This window comes from Mizuhopecten yessoensis, unplaced genomic scaffold (genome assembly GCF_002113885.1).
Source record: "Mizuhopecten yessoensis strain PY_sf001 unplaced genomic scaffold, ASM211388v2 scaffold1471, whole genome shotgun sequence".
NCBI lineage: Eukaryota > Metazoa > Mollusca > Bivalvia > Pectinida > Pectinidae > Mizuhopecten > Mizuhopecten yessoensis.
Genome location: NW_018404063.1, coordinates 150394 through 167094, shown reverse-complemented (window position 1 = coordinate 167094; position 16701 = coordinate 150394). Strand labels below are relative to the sequence as shown.

At 37.1% G+C, this 16701-nt stretch overlaps 1 protein-coding gene across 7 annotated transcripts in view; it reads left to right on the top strand.

The window, feature by feature from the left end:
• The window catches only part of LOC110462826 (dual specificity tyrosine-phosphorylation-regulated kinase 1A-like), an 83883-nt gene extending 71671 nt beyond the window's left edge, over window positions 1-12212 (top strand). For 6 of the 7 annotated variants that reach the window (XM_021517043.1, XM_021517029.1, XM_021517062.1 and 3 more), the window contains exons 6-9: window positions 4180-4326; window positions 4863-5003; window positions 5745-6027; window positions 7127-12212. In XM_021517043.1, coding sequence (XP_021372718.1) covers window positions 4180-4326; window positions 4863-5003; window positions 5745-6027; window positions 7127-7854 — 1299 coding nt within the window. In that variant the 3' untranslated portion in view covers window positions 7855-12212. Of the gene's footprint in view, window positions 1-4179; window positions 4327-4862; window positions 5004-5744; window positions 6028-6555; window positions 6622-7126 lie in introns of all 7 variants that reach the window. The other variant, XM_021517082.1, reaches the window with a different exon arrangement.
• Window positions 12213-16701: the final 4489 nt, after the last annotated feature.

The window sequence follows — 16701 nt, the reverse complement described above, 5'->3', positions numbered from 1 at the left end:
AGTTCTGTGCCACAGTCGGTCAGCGACCTGCTCTAGTAGACGGTTAATGTACATTTTATTTATGCATAGCACTTATATATACCTTACTTTCTGTCTCATATTCCATGTTGCATAATGCATGCAAAAATGGACTGTTGGGTGTAATGAAGTATGAAATTATGTTTAATAATATAAATTGACGATGATGCATCAGGTTTAGTTTAAGTGATGCATCAAAATCTGTATTTGAAATAGATGAAAACATTATTTTTGAAGTGTTTTCAATCTAGAATTTCGTTATTTGTATTCAGGTGAGCATAGTGTACCAAGAATTATAATTTATTGGGGTTTTGACACGCTGCATTCCCAACTATTTTTGCCTTGGTCTTTGTCGCCTTTAAAAGTAAAAATACTAAAAGTGAATTCTGTGTTAACACAAAATAGGAATTGCTTCGTCAAACTCATCGTCTTATTAACCCATTCACCCCTTCAGTCAAATGAACCTTACCAAATCAGAGACTGGGCAATTCCAATTTAACTATGTAGGGGTGAATGAGTTAAAGGCAAAATAACATCCCAGACATTCATACTTGCCAACTTCTTGAAATTTCCATGGTGGATATTCTGCATGCTCAAAATTGAAACATAATAAAATGTGTGTATACTCCCCCTTGAGACAAAATAACTCTTGAAACTGACATATTTTGAGTTGTTCTTTAGGACAAAATCCCTCGGTCAAATTGGGACTTAAGGTCCCAGACAAGGCTCCTTTCACTCATTTACACCTGAAGACACATTTGAACTCTTCCAATACAAAGGTTGGAAGAGTTCATTATGAAATTTCAGGGGTGAATGAGCTAAAAGTAAAAACACAACATCTGAATTGTGTCTTTAAATTCATCGTCTTATTGAAGAGCAAAATAACATTTACCTCTTACAGTATATTAGAAATGATTCAATGGTATTTAAAACGTTGGCAAAGTGTTACAACTCCAGAAAAATGGGGGAGTAGAGGGAAGATTTCCAACCGAAATAATAAAAACTTGTGAGGTCACTGGGTTGGGTGTGAAGTGTTAGCAGACGGTGTCCATGACTCAAAGTGTTGTGTCTGCGGTATATATCACTATATAGACTGTAAAACCTGGGCATTAGTCAGCCGCCAATCTGCAGGCCACTCACAGATGTCTCCCTCAGATTACAGCCGTCACGGCTAGACTTGTACAAGTCTGTGTTTCCCTTGGATACTGGTAATCCATAGAAAAACTGGATTCTTCTAAAAAAATATTTCTTATTAAAAGTACAATATAAACTAGTAGAAGTCAGGATAGTGATTTAGCTCATATGACAATAGAATAAATTTATTAATTTCTTTTTTAGAAATTTGAAAATTCATTCAAAAATATTGCTCATAATTAGTAGATAATGAAATATTACATAAAAATGGTATATATTAATTATAGGTTGTAGATAATCTTGTCATCTTCAATTTGCATACATAAACATGTTATTGTTGTGTACTTGGTACTAGTCTTGGACAAGTCCCAGATTTTGTTGCCAGTCCAGAGATAAACAGGCAGCTGATAAACAGTTTAGGTCAATGCCCAAGTAGGACACATCACTTTTCTGGAGTGGAGGGTGATGTCGTTAGTGTATACATGATAGGGAGGAGAATGGGTACAAGGGCGCAGAGTAACACCTGTAGTTGATCATCCTCCATAGTAGCCCCCTTAATCAACCATTCACTGTAGCAGGGCCCCCTCCCCTGTAATTCACCTTTCGCTGTAAAACCCCCCTGTAATCCGCTATTCTCTGTAGTAGCCCCCTTAATCCATCGTTCTCTGTAATAGCCCTGGTTATCCACCATTCTCTGTACTGGGGGGGGGGGGCGTTATCCACATTTCTCTGTCTTGGCCCCCTTAATCCACCATTTCTTTAAAAACCCAATAGTTAACCATCCTCCATAGAAACCCTTGTGGTCTACCATTCTCCATATTAATTCCCTAGTCCACCATTCTCCTAAGAACCCTCTGCCATGTTCCCTTCTACAGATTGAATTCGCTACAGAGTAACCTACTTACGCGTACCATTTGGCAGACTCGAGTTCGACTCCACTGTCACCTCCCCTTTACCGTTTACCAATCGTACATACAGACAGCCGAGGGGTGACAGGGTGCAGGGTCTGTTTTCACTTGGGACTCGAGCACCTCTTCACTGATGTTGTGACTGATGTAGGTTTAGTGCATTAGTACCGACAGGCCGACCTCAAAAAAGCATCATTTGGGCACTATATTCAGTTTTAGTTTTTTCAAAAATATTAATTTCAATTAGAACTAGCTGTAAAATAAGTTTCTCTTCGTTTTTGCAACATGGAGAAAATATTTAGATGCTGCAATGTTTAAATCTTGGCAGCTTCACTAAGATGTGTCTGCTGGAACAGTGTCTGTATATCTGTGTGTTTGATGTTGCAACCATCTTTCAATGGTGGGATCTTGAATGTTTTGACAAATGTTTCTTGGTTTGTCAATGGAATCTCTCAATGTATAAGTAAATTTGATAATCTCCATCTGACCACACTACCCAGTCAATCTGATACCCATACTGCACTAGTACCTGGCTTTTTCAACAACAACAAATAGTCTTATAGAAGAAAAATTTGGCTTTATAATTACTGCATGTTTTTTAAGAATCTTTGCACGCTGCGAAATGATCTCAAATGTAACGCAGTGTACACTGACAAGAATGGAGACGAAAGCAATGTATTTCGTTGCTTTCCTATGAAATCAATCAACTGTTCGCCGCGGTCTACACTAAGCAGACACCACACATTTACATAGCCGGTAGTTTGTGCTGGAGATAAACTCATTAGCTATCTACATAAATCCAATCCTGCTCGGCCTGTGTCTGGCTGCTTAGGGCCGAGGTTTGGACGATTGGATTCCCTGGCTGACCGTCCAGTCTGACCCGATACGTCTAGACTGAAGTCTTCACTGACCAATTTGCACTTACAGTCGATGATTGTGCAAGGGCCATAACAGCTTATGGTCACTTACTACGCATAATAAATGCAATATATATTCGTGAATTTGTCAGACTTTGGCCGGGTCCCTATGGATTCCGGAGTGGTCATTCCATTACGTACGACGAAAGTCCACACCCTACTGACGATGTGTCATGACGCGTCTAGACACGTTATGGTCAGCTCCAACACATAAATGTAATTTGGTCTTTTTGTTGGAGGCAATGTCCAGATGATTTTTGAATGGTCAGTGGTTGTCTACCGGCTAGACGAGACTGGCATCTAAATTAGCCTGATGTATTGGCCGCAGTTAGGGCCTACTGTAACCAGGGTCTTTGATTGGCTATCATCGTGTGAGAAATTCAAATTTATATTATCGGACACTTGGCTATCATCATGTGAGAAATTCAAATTTATTTTATCGTACCTCTAGTGTCCGTAATCTGTATTTGCACTAGTAAATCCAGTCAATTTTCATCGGATTCGTTGTACTTCTTCGATTCAAAGAGATGCAGAACTACCTTTCATAATGCCTTGTATGACCTTTACCATTATTTGTGTTAACTCATTCACCCCTGAAATTTCATAATGAATCAATCCGACCTTTGAATTGGAAGAGTTCAAATGTGTCTTCAAGGGGTGAATGAGTTAATAAGCTTTTATAATAAAAGTTGTTTGTTTATGGTTTAATGGCCCATTGACACAATACAGTAATTTATGGCCATTAAACTATAAAATATAATAATATATTGTATCATGTTGTTTTTGTAACAGTTCACACGATTGGTATTCAAATGTGCATTAAGAGTTCTGAAATTAGCAGGGAAACTGTTCAAAGAAAGTATGGTTTCAGTTGGACCAGACACAAGAAAATATGGTTTTCATTTCTATTTCCCAGTCACACCTTATGACATTGATGTCATGAAGAAAGTCCACAAACTATTTGATCAGTATAACTGAATTGCTAAGGGACAAAAAACTACTTTCGAATTTAATTCTAATCCTTCACCCCTGAAATTTCATAATGAACTATTCCAACCTTTGAATCGGAAGAGTTCAAAAGTGTCTTCAGGATTGAATGAGTTGATGCATGTACCATTGAGCTGCCAAGGACCAAAACACTTATTTAAAATTCCTACAGTTTATTGCAAAAAAGTTTGAGTTTTGATTTTGTTGTTTTACAGATATACCAGTATATACAGAGTCGGTTTTACCGGTCGCCAGAAGTATTATTGGGGATTCCATATGACCTGGCTATAGATATGTGGTCACTAGGTTGTATACTTGTGGAAATGCATACAGGAGAACCGCTGTTTGCTGGCTCCAATGAGGTAAGTTATTTTAAACCATCATAGTGTCTTTGCTGGATCTGTGGACTTTCAAAGAGCTGACAAAGGTTTATCCAAAGATTTAAAAAATAAATCTTCAAGTTTGGTGTAAGAGATACTATATAATGGGAAAAGTTTGCCCTGTGTTAATTTCACCCTTCACTCAAAATAATCAATTTCCGCCCAGTGTTAATTTCGCCCTTCACTCAAAATAATCAAATTTTGCCCAGTGTTAATTTCGCCCTTCAAGTAGAACTAATATTTATATTATGAAGTCTTCTTATATTCACGGAGTGAAAATTAAACTGAGGTGAACATTTCCCTGTATACAGTACCTCAAAAGATGTAGAGCTTTACAGTGATATTTGGAAGTTTAATTTTGAATGTTGATAATGGAACAACTATTGAAATTTTGTATCTCTTTACTGCAAAGTCAAAAGGATGATAATGTCATCTTCTATTGATAAGGGAGATAATCTAGCTTCGCGGTAAAATTTCTCACAAAATGGCTCTAAATCTAACTTGTGTCTGTGTTTCAGTTCGACCAGATGATGAAAATTGTAGAGGTTCTTGGTATGCCACCTAAGACACTACTGGACCAAGCTCCCAAAGCCCGTAAATATTTTGACCAGTTACCTGACGGAACCTACATATGCAAGAAGTCAAAAGATGGCAAGAAGGTAAACAAAATATGACAACAATTTATCTTATATTTGTCCTTGATATGGGTTGTTTTACATAGGGAATACTGTTAGCTGTGCATAGGGCATATCCTGGACCGACCCATATCTACCACAAGTGCCGTATCTGCCCTTTCAATTTTACTTTCAATTCACAACATTCAGATTTAACTTAGCGATTACACAAGAAATGTTAAAAACATTTGGTGTCGACATATCAATTATTATTAACCCTTTCACCCCTATGTAACTTTAGTAGACTCTACGAGGCATTGGTATAGATGAGTCCATTATGGTCTACAGTGGTGAAAAGGGTTAACACACAAATCTTTTCAGTATTTATTTCCTGGTCACAGTCATTATGTGAAGAAAAAGGTAATTAGATCCACAATATTTTACTGTTTAACTTTTTTTTTTAAATACGAGAAATTCAAACAAATTTGGAAATAAACATTGCTGATTAGCTTAATATGTGTCATTGTGTCAAATTTGAAGAAGAAAACCTGTCAACCCTATGTAACTTTAGTAAACTCTTGCCATGCTTTGATCTGGATGAGTCCATTATGGTCGACAGTGGTGAAAGGGTTAAGATTGCAATGAGTTGAAGGATTTTACCCAATTTTGTAAAATTTCAAATTAAGGATTTTGCTCTTCATGAAAATAGACTTAATGAGGGTTGTGTCATGACATACGAGAATGTTAATTTTCAACATATTAATTAACATCTGTTTCACATCACAGTACAAGCAGCCTGGATCTCGGAAGCTCCACGAGGTAATAGGAGCCGAGACGGGTGGGCCAGGAGGACGGAGAGCCGGAGAACCCGGACACAACGTAGCCGACTACCTAAAGTTCAAAGATCTTATCCTTCGGATGCTTGAATTTGATCCAAAAACAAGGATAACGCCGTACTATGCTCTTCAGCACAATTTCTTCAAGAAAACAACGGACGAGAGCACCAATACACCCAACAGTGCGTCGAACAGTCCCGCGATGGAACAGCAACACGTGTCAAGTCCAACAGGTAACGACACGTTTCTTACCTTTATTGTCGATTTTATTCTCTTGTTTTGCACGCCCATACTTGGAGCCTCTGTTGTCGTGCCCTAGGTTGGGGCTCGGGAACATTTGTGTTTTCCTAATCCGTTTATACGTCTTGTGGCAGTTCCTCGGCCTTTCTATACTATAAAGGGTTAGTTTTGTTTAAATCTGTGTACGGTTAATGTAACATCATTTATGTGTCTTAACTGTTCCTCCATTTCTACTTGTCTACTACTGTGCTGGCTAAATTGAAAGAACTTATTTTGCATGAATTTCGCCAAACTTTTCACACACATCAATCCATTAGCTATATTTGTATTGGAAACTGTGATATACCTATATTTGAAGAAGGACAATGATGTATTCGGCCTGTTATTATTTATGGAAGGGAAACGAAACTTTTGCATAAACTTGCAAATTATTTACCCATGACGTAATTTCTCACTAGGTACATGGTTTCATAACACTGCACAAATATATTTCACTCATTTTTGCCCTCCTGTAATTTCAGAGATAAAATGGATCTCATCACCAATAACGTCTTAGAGGGGGGAGAAATACTGCATCTACAGTTAATGTAAATATGTCTTTTATTATTACTGGCAAATTATAGTGTAGCGGAAAGTGTTTGTTTGCTTTCGTAACGTGAGCGACGGCCCAATCTGTAGATTGAGTGGTCAATTGATTCACCACTTAGCTTTTGAAATGAATAAGTTTTAGTATGAATGAAATATTTCATCGGTTTCATTTGATAGCAATGTATCATCATTCATCATTCAGCATCTGTTTCATCTTCTTCATCAGCTTCGGTGATTCTCTGCATGTGTCAACAGTGTGCACTTTTATGCTCCCTGCGTTACCCCGCTTGAATTCCGTAGAAAGCTGTTAATTTATTTATTTTTAATGTTCTTCTTTGCGATTTATGATTCAAGACTTCATTTAAATGATATATTTTTTTTACTATTAGATTTATTAATCTCGACTCTGAAAAGAAAAAATTATAAGATTAATATGTCTTGGTGTTGTTTTTCGTTTCAATGTTATCTTTTCACTTCCTACATATTCTGGTTCTCTTGTTTCAGTCGGTTCTTCGACGAGTGGGAGGGCGAGGTCTGACCCAACACACCAACACCACTCCCAGCTCCACTCCCACTCCCACTCCGCCCATCAGGGCCAAGGAGTCCAGTACCCCACCATGGAGTGTGAGAGCCCAGCGTCAGGGCCGCCCCAAGTAGTTCCAACGTATCAACAGCCGCCTGGCACTCAGAACTGGGCACCGGCCAGTGACAGTCGTCTCCAGGGCAACAGTTCCCATAGGCACCACTCTCATCACCACTCGTCGCGGCAACACCAATCGCCTCCGCAACTGTCAAGCGGCACAGCACCGCAGATGGTGGCACAGCATACTGCACCGCAGCCACAGATGCAGCAAGCCATACTGCTCGGCTCAGCCGGGTATCCCAGCAACTTCACCTCGGCACGGACTACGTACCCTGCCACGGCAGGTATGGCTGTGGACCTAACAACCAATCTGCAAGGCCATGGCCATCCGCAGGCCCTACATAATGACCCTGCTCAGCTCTCTACCGTGAACATGGCAAGTTATCCCACACCCCATGGCCAGTACGGTCAGTACTCACAACAGACTTGGCCCGCTACGGGTTTCAATTTCTCTATACAGACTAGTGCAAACGCTAGCAATCCTGGCCATGACGCGAATAGCCAACACTCGCGCGCGGCCGCCGAGCGTGGAGAGGACTCGCCCATGCATGGCGTTGTGGTACAGCAAAGTCCGGTAGCCAGCCATTGATGGTACGCCAAGTCTTAGTGTAATTTTTCTCGTTTAGAGTCTTGCAGTGGCTAGAAGAAATAGTTTGAATGCAGCTGATGGTGCAAAACAGAAAGGAGTAGGTGTTGTGGTGGACGTAATGTGAGTAGGGTTTGTTGTCTTCTGTTCCGAGGAATAGAGATGTCTTCGTTTGGAGATATCTGTCACTGCAAGTGCAGCCAGCCAGCCGCCTAACAGCCTTTGTTGTTGTGTCCCGTCGCAAGCTGCTGTCGTTGTCATGAGCGCTATTTGCCGTCGCTGGCAGAGCTATGCACATCCATAAGAAAACATGCATCTACAGAAGATGCAAGTCGGCCCAATTTGGTTTTCGGTGAACCGGAAACTGAGATATGTCTACGCGACCAAAGGTTGATAATAAGTCAGGCTTCGTGCTACGCCAAGTCTAGAAACAAAGCACAGAAATCTGTGTGGCAAGATGTGGTTGACCCCGCTCATCGTCAACAGGGGAGATAACTGTGATAAAATTCCTGGATGCTGGTGTATCCGATCACACCCGACCCAGCTTGTGCTGGCCGAGTTCAAAGGTCACTGCCACCTTCAACTTGACTTTGACCTAAAGTCTTGATAGATATGGTTCAGTGCTTCTTCTTGGATGCAATCTATAGGACAAAGGTCAGCAATGCAATTAATAGGTCAAAGGTCAGCGATGAAGGAGCTTTCTGTGGGAACCGAGAGGAATTGTTTGTGAGGAAGAAGTGTTATGCAGCATTTCAGTATCATGAAAACGATGTTATACGTGGTCCATTGTCACTATTGTCGGTAGTGTATTCTCATATAAAACAAGGGCAAGTAACTCTTATATACCATTCCACGAACACTGAGAAACTGTGGCTGATAAGCCACTGAGCTCAGGTGTATACAATCATTTGCCAAACAAGAACCACCCATCCAACTCTTCAGTGTCTTGTCAACAACTTTTTCTTTGTATTTTAATTAACGATAATTTAAAGAAAAGAAAGGTAAATTGATATTTTGAAACATTTCAAATGCATGAAAGTCACTTTAAGAGTTCATTATAGATTTATTAAAAATTCTTTTAAAAACTTTGTATTGAAGAAAGAAAAGACAAAATTAAAGAAAGGGAGATCACTGTTTGGACAAATTTTCTGAGTCTAACCGTAGTGGAGTCGTCGTGGGAAGCAGGAAATGTATTCATGCCTTACAGGCCAGTGTTGAACACAAGAGGAAGAAAATGACTTCTCTAAATGTTGTTGACCAAATATGGCAATATATATATATATAAAACATACATTAAATCATATATATATATATATATATATATAATGTGTTTGTTAGTAAGAATGACGATTCTTCAGAAAGGAAAGCCATTGGCGTGTTGAGGTATTGGATATTGACAACCAAATAAAAAAACCACTAACAAATGTGATACGGTGTAGATGTGTAGGACACGTCTGCACTCGGTTTGGTGTTAGTAGTGTATAAGTAACGGACAAGCGTTAGAACTATTAGTGTTATCGTACGCCACTGTGTACAGTGACGTTTTTTGTCATGAACAGTGGTACTGATGAATACTAGGAATAATTCATTATAAAAAACATGTGATGTAATATACTAAGTTTGTAAATGTTTGTTTAATCTTATTTATTGAGAAAATGAAAAGGAGAATTATACAATTCTTTTTTTATCACCTGTTAAACACTGTGAGAGATACTATGTGAGTCTGGGTTATTATTGTTAAATAGAGACCGCATGATGTTTGTATACGACAAGAAATTATCATTTTAATGAATCTTTATATGTACTGTATCATATATTTCCTCTACCAAGTGTCAACCTATATGTAATCAAGAAGTCGGAATCACAACGCTTTTTGGAGGGGAAGGATCTACACGGAGATAGGGAGGGGATGAAGGAATCCCACTTAATTAGAGGAAAAGAATTAACTAGGAATACATAATTGTTAGCAGGAGAAAGAATCACAAAATGCAGGGGTTGTAGAGTTCCACTAGCCTGGGACAGGTAAAATCGTAGTAAAAGATAGTAAAAAAAAATCAATATTTCTATGAAAACTTTCAAAATATTGTCTGTTGGCTGGTGAAATTGTACACCACTAGTTAGAGGTAACTACGGAAGGGGAACAATCGTAGGATGAAAGGAGGGGGGGGAATTACATTTTTTTTTCGGAAAGGCATTCAAGACTGTTTTGGTGGAATTATATTTAGAGGGAGGGGCAGATTTTTATAATGGGGAAGGGAAAAGGATGAAAGGAGGGGAAAATTGCATTTTGTCGGAAAGGCATTCAAGACTGTTTTATTGGAGACATATTTAGAGGGAGGGCCAGATTTTTATAATGGGGAAGGGAAGTGGTGGGGGGCTGGGGGCAGAATTATATAACATAGGAGAATCAGAATTACGCCAAGTAGGAAGTGAGAATTAAAGTACAGTGTGGGATGATTTTCAGTAAGTGTAAACCCAGATGAGCGATGTTCTTCTGTTCCATGATCAGGTAGACTAATTACAGGTACCTCATCTTCTTAACTGTAAAACTGTTTTTGTCAATTCCTCTGCCTTTTAGGTTTGTCTGCAATGAGTGTTTACATCCAGGAAGTATATACCTGACGATCAGTTGTAAAAGACAATCGAGGTAGAGGAGGCCATTTACTCAGAGATTTGACCATTACAGTCAAAGGGAGATCATCTTCTTTTTAATTTTGTATGGGTTCATTTAGTCAAATTGAGGTAATTTCAAAATTTTGTGTACCATACTAACTTTCAAATATATTCATATTCTGTAGAGATTGCATGCAAATGATCTAATGAATTATACTCTTGGAAGTCCTCATTGTTACAGAATTTTAAAAAATTAAGTGCATGCTTTTTTCTTTAATACGTATATGAATTACAGATATTTCAAACTATGAGTAATTAGGAAGTGGCTATTCTTTTGAAAATTAAGTGCATGCATTTTTCTTTAATATATGAATTACAGATATTTCAAACTGCGAATAATTAAGAAGTGGCTATTAGTGCAATGTTGTGTGTGAAATTCTGATGGATATTTTAAATACATAGGTATATATATATATAAAAAACAAACCTAATCACCAACTTTAAAGGTGCCAAATATATTTATTGACAAATTCTTGATAATGTCAGCTCGAGAACTGGTTTTCGATATTTCTTCAACTAATTCACACACAGAATTTCATAATGAACTATTCTAACCTTTGAATTAGAAGAGTTCAAATGGGTATTTAAGGGTAAATGAGCTCATTGAATAACAATAAGAACTTGAATTGATCATTGACATTCTGGCTCCGAGTTCTGTAGGGTAACATTTGAGATGCCCGTTTTACAATGTCAAATTTTGTCAATATTATACTTTCTGTACAATGTTGCTCTATAAACTTTTGATTGACAATATCAAAAATAATTTTTACCTTTATATATACAATGTATAAACATTATAGTAGAGACGTCTTTAACTCTTCACCCCTATGTAACTTTAGTAGACTCTACCATACATTTGTCTGGGTGAGTCCATTACGGTCTACAGTGGTGAAAGGGTTAATTAAATTGGCTACTTTTATCAATTTTTACCTCATTTTTATCATGGAATTAGTTGTCTTTTTTTTTCCTGTCACGTAAAAATTTTAAAACAAGCACTGCGCTTCATAGAGGAAATAAAACATTTCTTCTGTCAAAGTTTAAAAAAAAAAAAATGTTCATCCAGTAACTGCAGGTTGAAATCAGGGGACAAGAATAGCTGTAGAATAGATGATATAATACTGGAAGGAAATACATGTTTTCTCTAAGAAATCTTAGCCAGGATGTAAATATCAATAGTCTGTATTGTACTCTATAGATACCAACATTATACAGACCTCCATACAAGCATTGGTTCATATATTCTTTTTTAAAAAACAAATTTTTACTCTGAGAATTCTGGGTTGTTTCAACAAAAAAGCATCATTTTTTATAATATTTCTGTATTTCTATATCTTACATGCATCCAATGCTAATCTGTACAAGTGTGCGAGCGAGTGTGAAGTAAGAAAATGTGTTGAAAATTTTATCATTTTAGCAAATAGATTAAATCCAGACCATTGTTACATTGTTCACCCCAAGGCTCTCACATTGTTTTCTGTCTAAGGGGGAGGTAACTCTGTGGTCACCACGTGTCCTCTGGTAGTTCACTATCCCTAAATCTCTGTCACTATCCTCCTCTACGAGTCTGTTTTTGAGTTTTAAATGCGTGTAACCACGACGATCTAAAGGGGTGACCAGGTTCATTTATTTTGTACAAAGTTCATTGTAAGTATCCAATCACTCGCCTCATTAAAGTGTCACCAAGACGACGTCATTTGTTTTGTTTTCTTTACCTCGGGCCCTGAAATCATGAAAGCCTTCAGACAAGTTGACTTGTTTGCCTGCCTTGGTTTGTCTAATCTCCTCGAGGCTTCGCTTGGAAAGTGCAACTATCCTTTTTGAAATAAAATAATTTTAAAATGATTACAATAATTTTACCATGCTGGATCCATCTTTAAACACCAATGTGTCATCTCTTACACATTTCAAATATAAACAGTAAGGAAATCTGTAGCTCAAACCAAACTTAAGATTCCCTAATTGAGTTAACCAATCAGCACTGGTTTGGTCAGGATCCCGACCAAGATGGCGGCCCTGACCAATTTTAGTTTCAAAGAGCGCAGCCTAGTGGAGAGAAATGGTACTAGGGCAGGTTATCCAGTCTGCAGACAAGAGTCCAAATTTCAATTTTCTATAAAGCAAATATTGTCTTAAAGGCATTCCAGAATGTTAACAGTGTTGATATGGATCTAAAATAAAATCTCATTCTAATTACAAGAACTTTTAATTTGGACTACACGATTGCGACTGCTTCATGATTCAGGCGTCAGACTTTTGACATCAATCACTAGAGATGACCAACAACATATAGTTACATTTCCACACAAGTACCTCTATAAGCATAACCAGAAGAAATGACATTCATAGGGCTATGAATGCAATTGGTTCAGCATCTTTTTGAAGCTTCTCCCAATAACACCAGACAACCATTAGAAGCAATCATTTAGGTGATGATAGGCTGTTCCAGGAACCTTGTATGCTATAACCACATATCAATATTATAAAAATTAAAATATAAGGTTTGTACAGTATTTTTCAATGTTCATACTGATATGAACACAAATCAGTTGCATACATATTAACCATCAAACCCTAGCCATTGAGTTAAAGTGACGCCTGGCATCAGTGACAACACCAGACTTTATCTACCAATAACCTGACATCAGTGACAACATCAGACTTTATCTATCAATGAGCTGACATCAGTGACAACACCAGACTTTATCTATCAATAACCTGACATCAGATTTTATCTATCAGTGACAACATCAGACTTTATCTATCAATAACCTGACATCAGTAGTAACACCATCAGACTTTATGTATCAATGACCTGACATCAGTGGCAACATCAGACTTTATCTATCAATAACTCGGCATCAGTGACAACACCAGACTTTATCTACCAATAACCTGACATCAGTAACACCATCAGATTTTATGTATCAATGACCTGACATCAGTGGCAACATCAGACTTTATCTATCAATAACTCGGCATCAGTGACAACATCTGACTTTATCTATCAATAACCTGACAACAGTGACAACATCTGACTTTATCTATCAATGACAACATAAGACTTTATCTATCAGTGACAACATCAGACTGTATCTATCAATAACCTAACATCACTGACAACATCTGACTTTATCTATCAATGACAACATCAGACTTTATCTATCAATAACCTGACATCAACGACAACATCTGACTTTATCTATCAATAAAATGACATCACTGACTTTATCTATCAATAACCTGACAACATCAGTCTTTATCTATAAACAACCTGACATCAGTGACAACATCAGACTTTATCTATCAATGACCTGACATCTCTGACTTTATCTATCAATAACCTGACATTAGTGACAACATCATACTTTATCTATCAGTGACAACATCAGACTTTATCTATCAATAACCTGACATCAGTAACACCATCAGACTTTATGTATCAATGACCTGACAACAGTGGCAACATCAGACTTTATCAATAACTCGGCATCAGTGACAACATCTGACTTTATCTATCAATAACCTGACAACAGTGACAACATCTGACTTTATCTATCAATGACAACATAAGACTTTATCTATCAGTGACAACATCAGACTTTATCTATCAATAACCTAACATCACTGACAACATCAGACTTTATCTATAAATAACCTGACATCAGTGACAACATCTGACTTTATCTATCAATGACAACATCAGACTTTATCTATCAATAACCTGACATCAACGACAACATCTGACTTTATCTATCAATAAAATGACATCACTGACTTTATCTATCAATAACCTGACAACATCAGTCTTTATCTATAAACAACCTGACATCAGTGACAACATCAGACTTTATCTATCAATGACCTGACATCTCTGACTTTATCTATCAATAACCTGACATTAGTGACAACATCAGACTTTATCTATCAATGACAACATCAGACTTTATCTAGCAATGACCTGACATCAGTGACAACATCAGACTCTATCTATCAGTGACAACATCAGACTTTATCTATTAATGACAACATCAGACTTTATCTATCAATGACAACATCAGACTTATCTATCAATGACAACATCAGACTTTATCTAGCAATGACATGACATCAGTGACAACATCAGACTCTATCTATCAATGACAACATCAGACTTTATCTAGCAATGACCTGACATCAGTGACAACATCAGACTCTATCTATCAGTGACAACATCAGACTTTATCTATTAATGACAACATCAGACTTTATCTATCAATGACAACATCAGACTTATCTATCAATGACCTGACATCAGTGACAACATCAGACTTTATCTATCAATGACCTGACAACATCAGACTGTATCTATCAATAACCTGACTTCAGTGACAGCATCAGACTTTATCTATCAGTGACAACATTAGACTTTATCTAGCAATGACAACATCAGACTTTATCTAGCAATGACAACATCAGACTTATCTATCAATGACCTGACATCAGTGACAACATCAGACTTTATCTAGCAATGACAACATCAGACTTTATCTAGCAATGACTACATCATACTTTATCTACCAATAACCTGACAACATCAGACTCTATCAATAACCTAACATCACTGACATCAGCATACTTTATCTACCAATAACCTGACAACATCAGACTCTATCAATAACCCAACATCCCTGACATCATCATACTTTATCTACCAATAACCTGACAACATCAGACTCTATCAATAACCTAACATCACTGACATAATCATACTTTATCTACCAATAACCTGACAACATCAGACTCTATCAATAACCCAACATCCCTGACATCATCATACTTTATCTACCAATAACCTGACAACATCAGACTCTATCAATAACCTAACATCACTGACATAATCATACTTTATCTACCAATAACCTGACAACATCAGACTTTATATAAAATGACATCACTGACTTTATCTATCAATAACCTGACAACATCAGTCATTATCTATAAACAACCTGACATCAGTGACAACATCAGACTTTATCTATCAATGACAACATCAGACTTTATCTAGCAATGACCTGACATCAGTGACAACATCAGACTTTATCTAGAAATGACAACATCAGACTTTATCTAGCAATGACTACATCATACTTTATCTACCAATAACCTGACAACATCAGACTTTATCTACCAATAACCTGACAACAGCAGACTTTATCCACCAATAACCTGACATCAGTGACATCATCAGACTTGATGGATATCCTAACAAAGTAGTATTGCATTTTATTATTAAAAAAGTAGATCTACCTGTTACATTTGTACCTATGTAGTTCAAGATTTGTGCAAAATGACGAACACTGTAATATTACATGAAATACTCATCAGAATTACAAAAATAAATCATGTAAATTCTTTAATATGCCGGAAAATAAACCTTGAAGTATGACAAAATACACATCACGATGACCTACATACGAGATCTGAAAAAAGACCAACAAATACACGTTTACAAGAATACATGGAATATGATACGAATTACAAATTAAAATTATGTGATGATTGGGGATATCAAACAAAATACACAATTTAAAAACCGGAAGATGAACAATATGATAGAAAAAGGTTGTATCTTCAATATGACACAAAAAACATACATTTGGATGACATGAAGTTCTTTGATACACGGGCAGATACACGGACAACAGATACACGGACAACAGATACACGGGCAGATACACGGACAGACAAAAATTGCAAAGCAGAAACACATGGAGGTCTACAGTACGACACAAAAACCGTGAAAATCTCCAAAATGACAAAAAACGTGAAAATCTCCAATATGACAAAAAACGTGAAAATCTCCAATATGACAAACAAAACATTAAATATCCAATGTGACAAAGACCCATTAAAATCTTCAATAAGACAAAAACACTGTAAAATATCGAATATGACACGAAAAAACACATTCAAATCTCGAGGACCATTTGGAAGATTAGCCCATGGCTAAACATGTATTTATCCTCAATAAAGAATGTCTATTTTTCCAATATAACAAAAAAAAAATATGGCAAAATACACGTGAAAATTTCCAATATGATAAAAAACTTGAAAATCTCCAATATGAAAAATAAACGTGAAAATCTCCAATATGACAAATAAACGTGAAAATCTCCAATATGACATAAAGGTACGTTT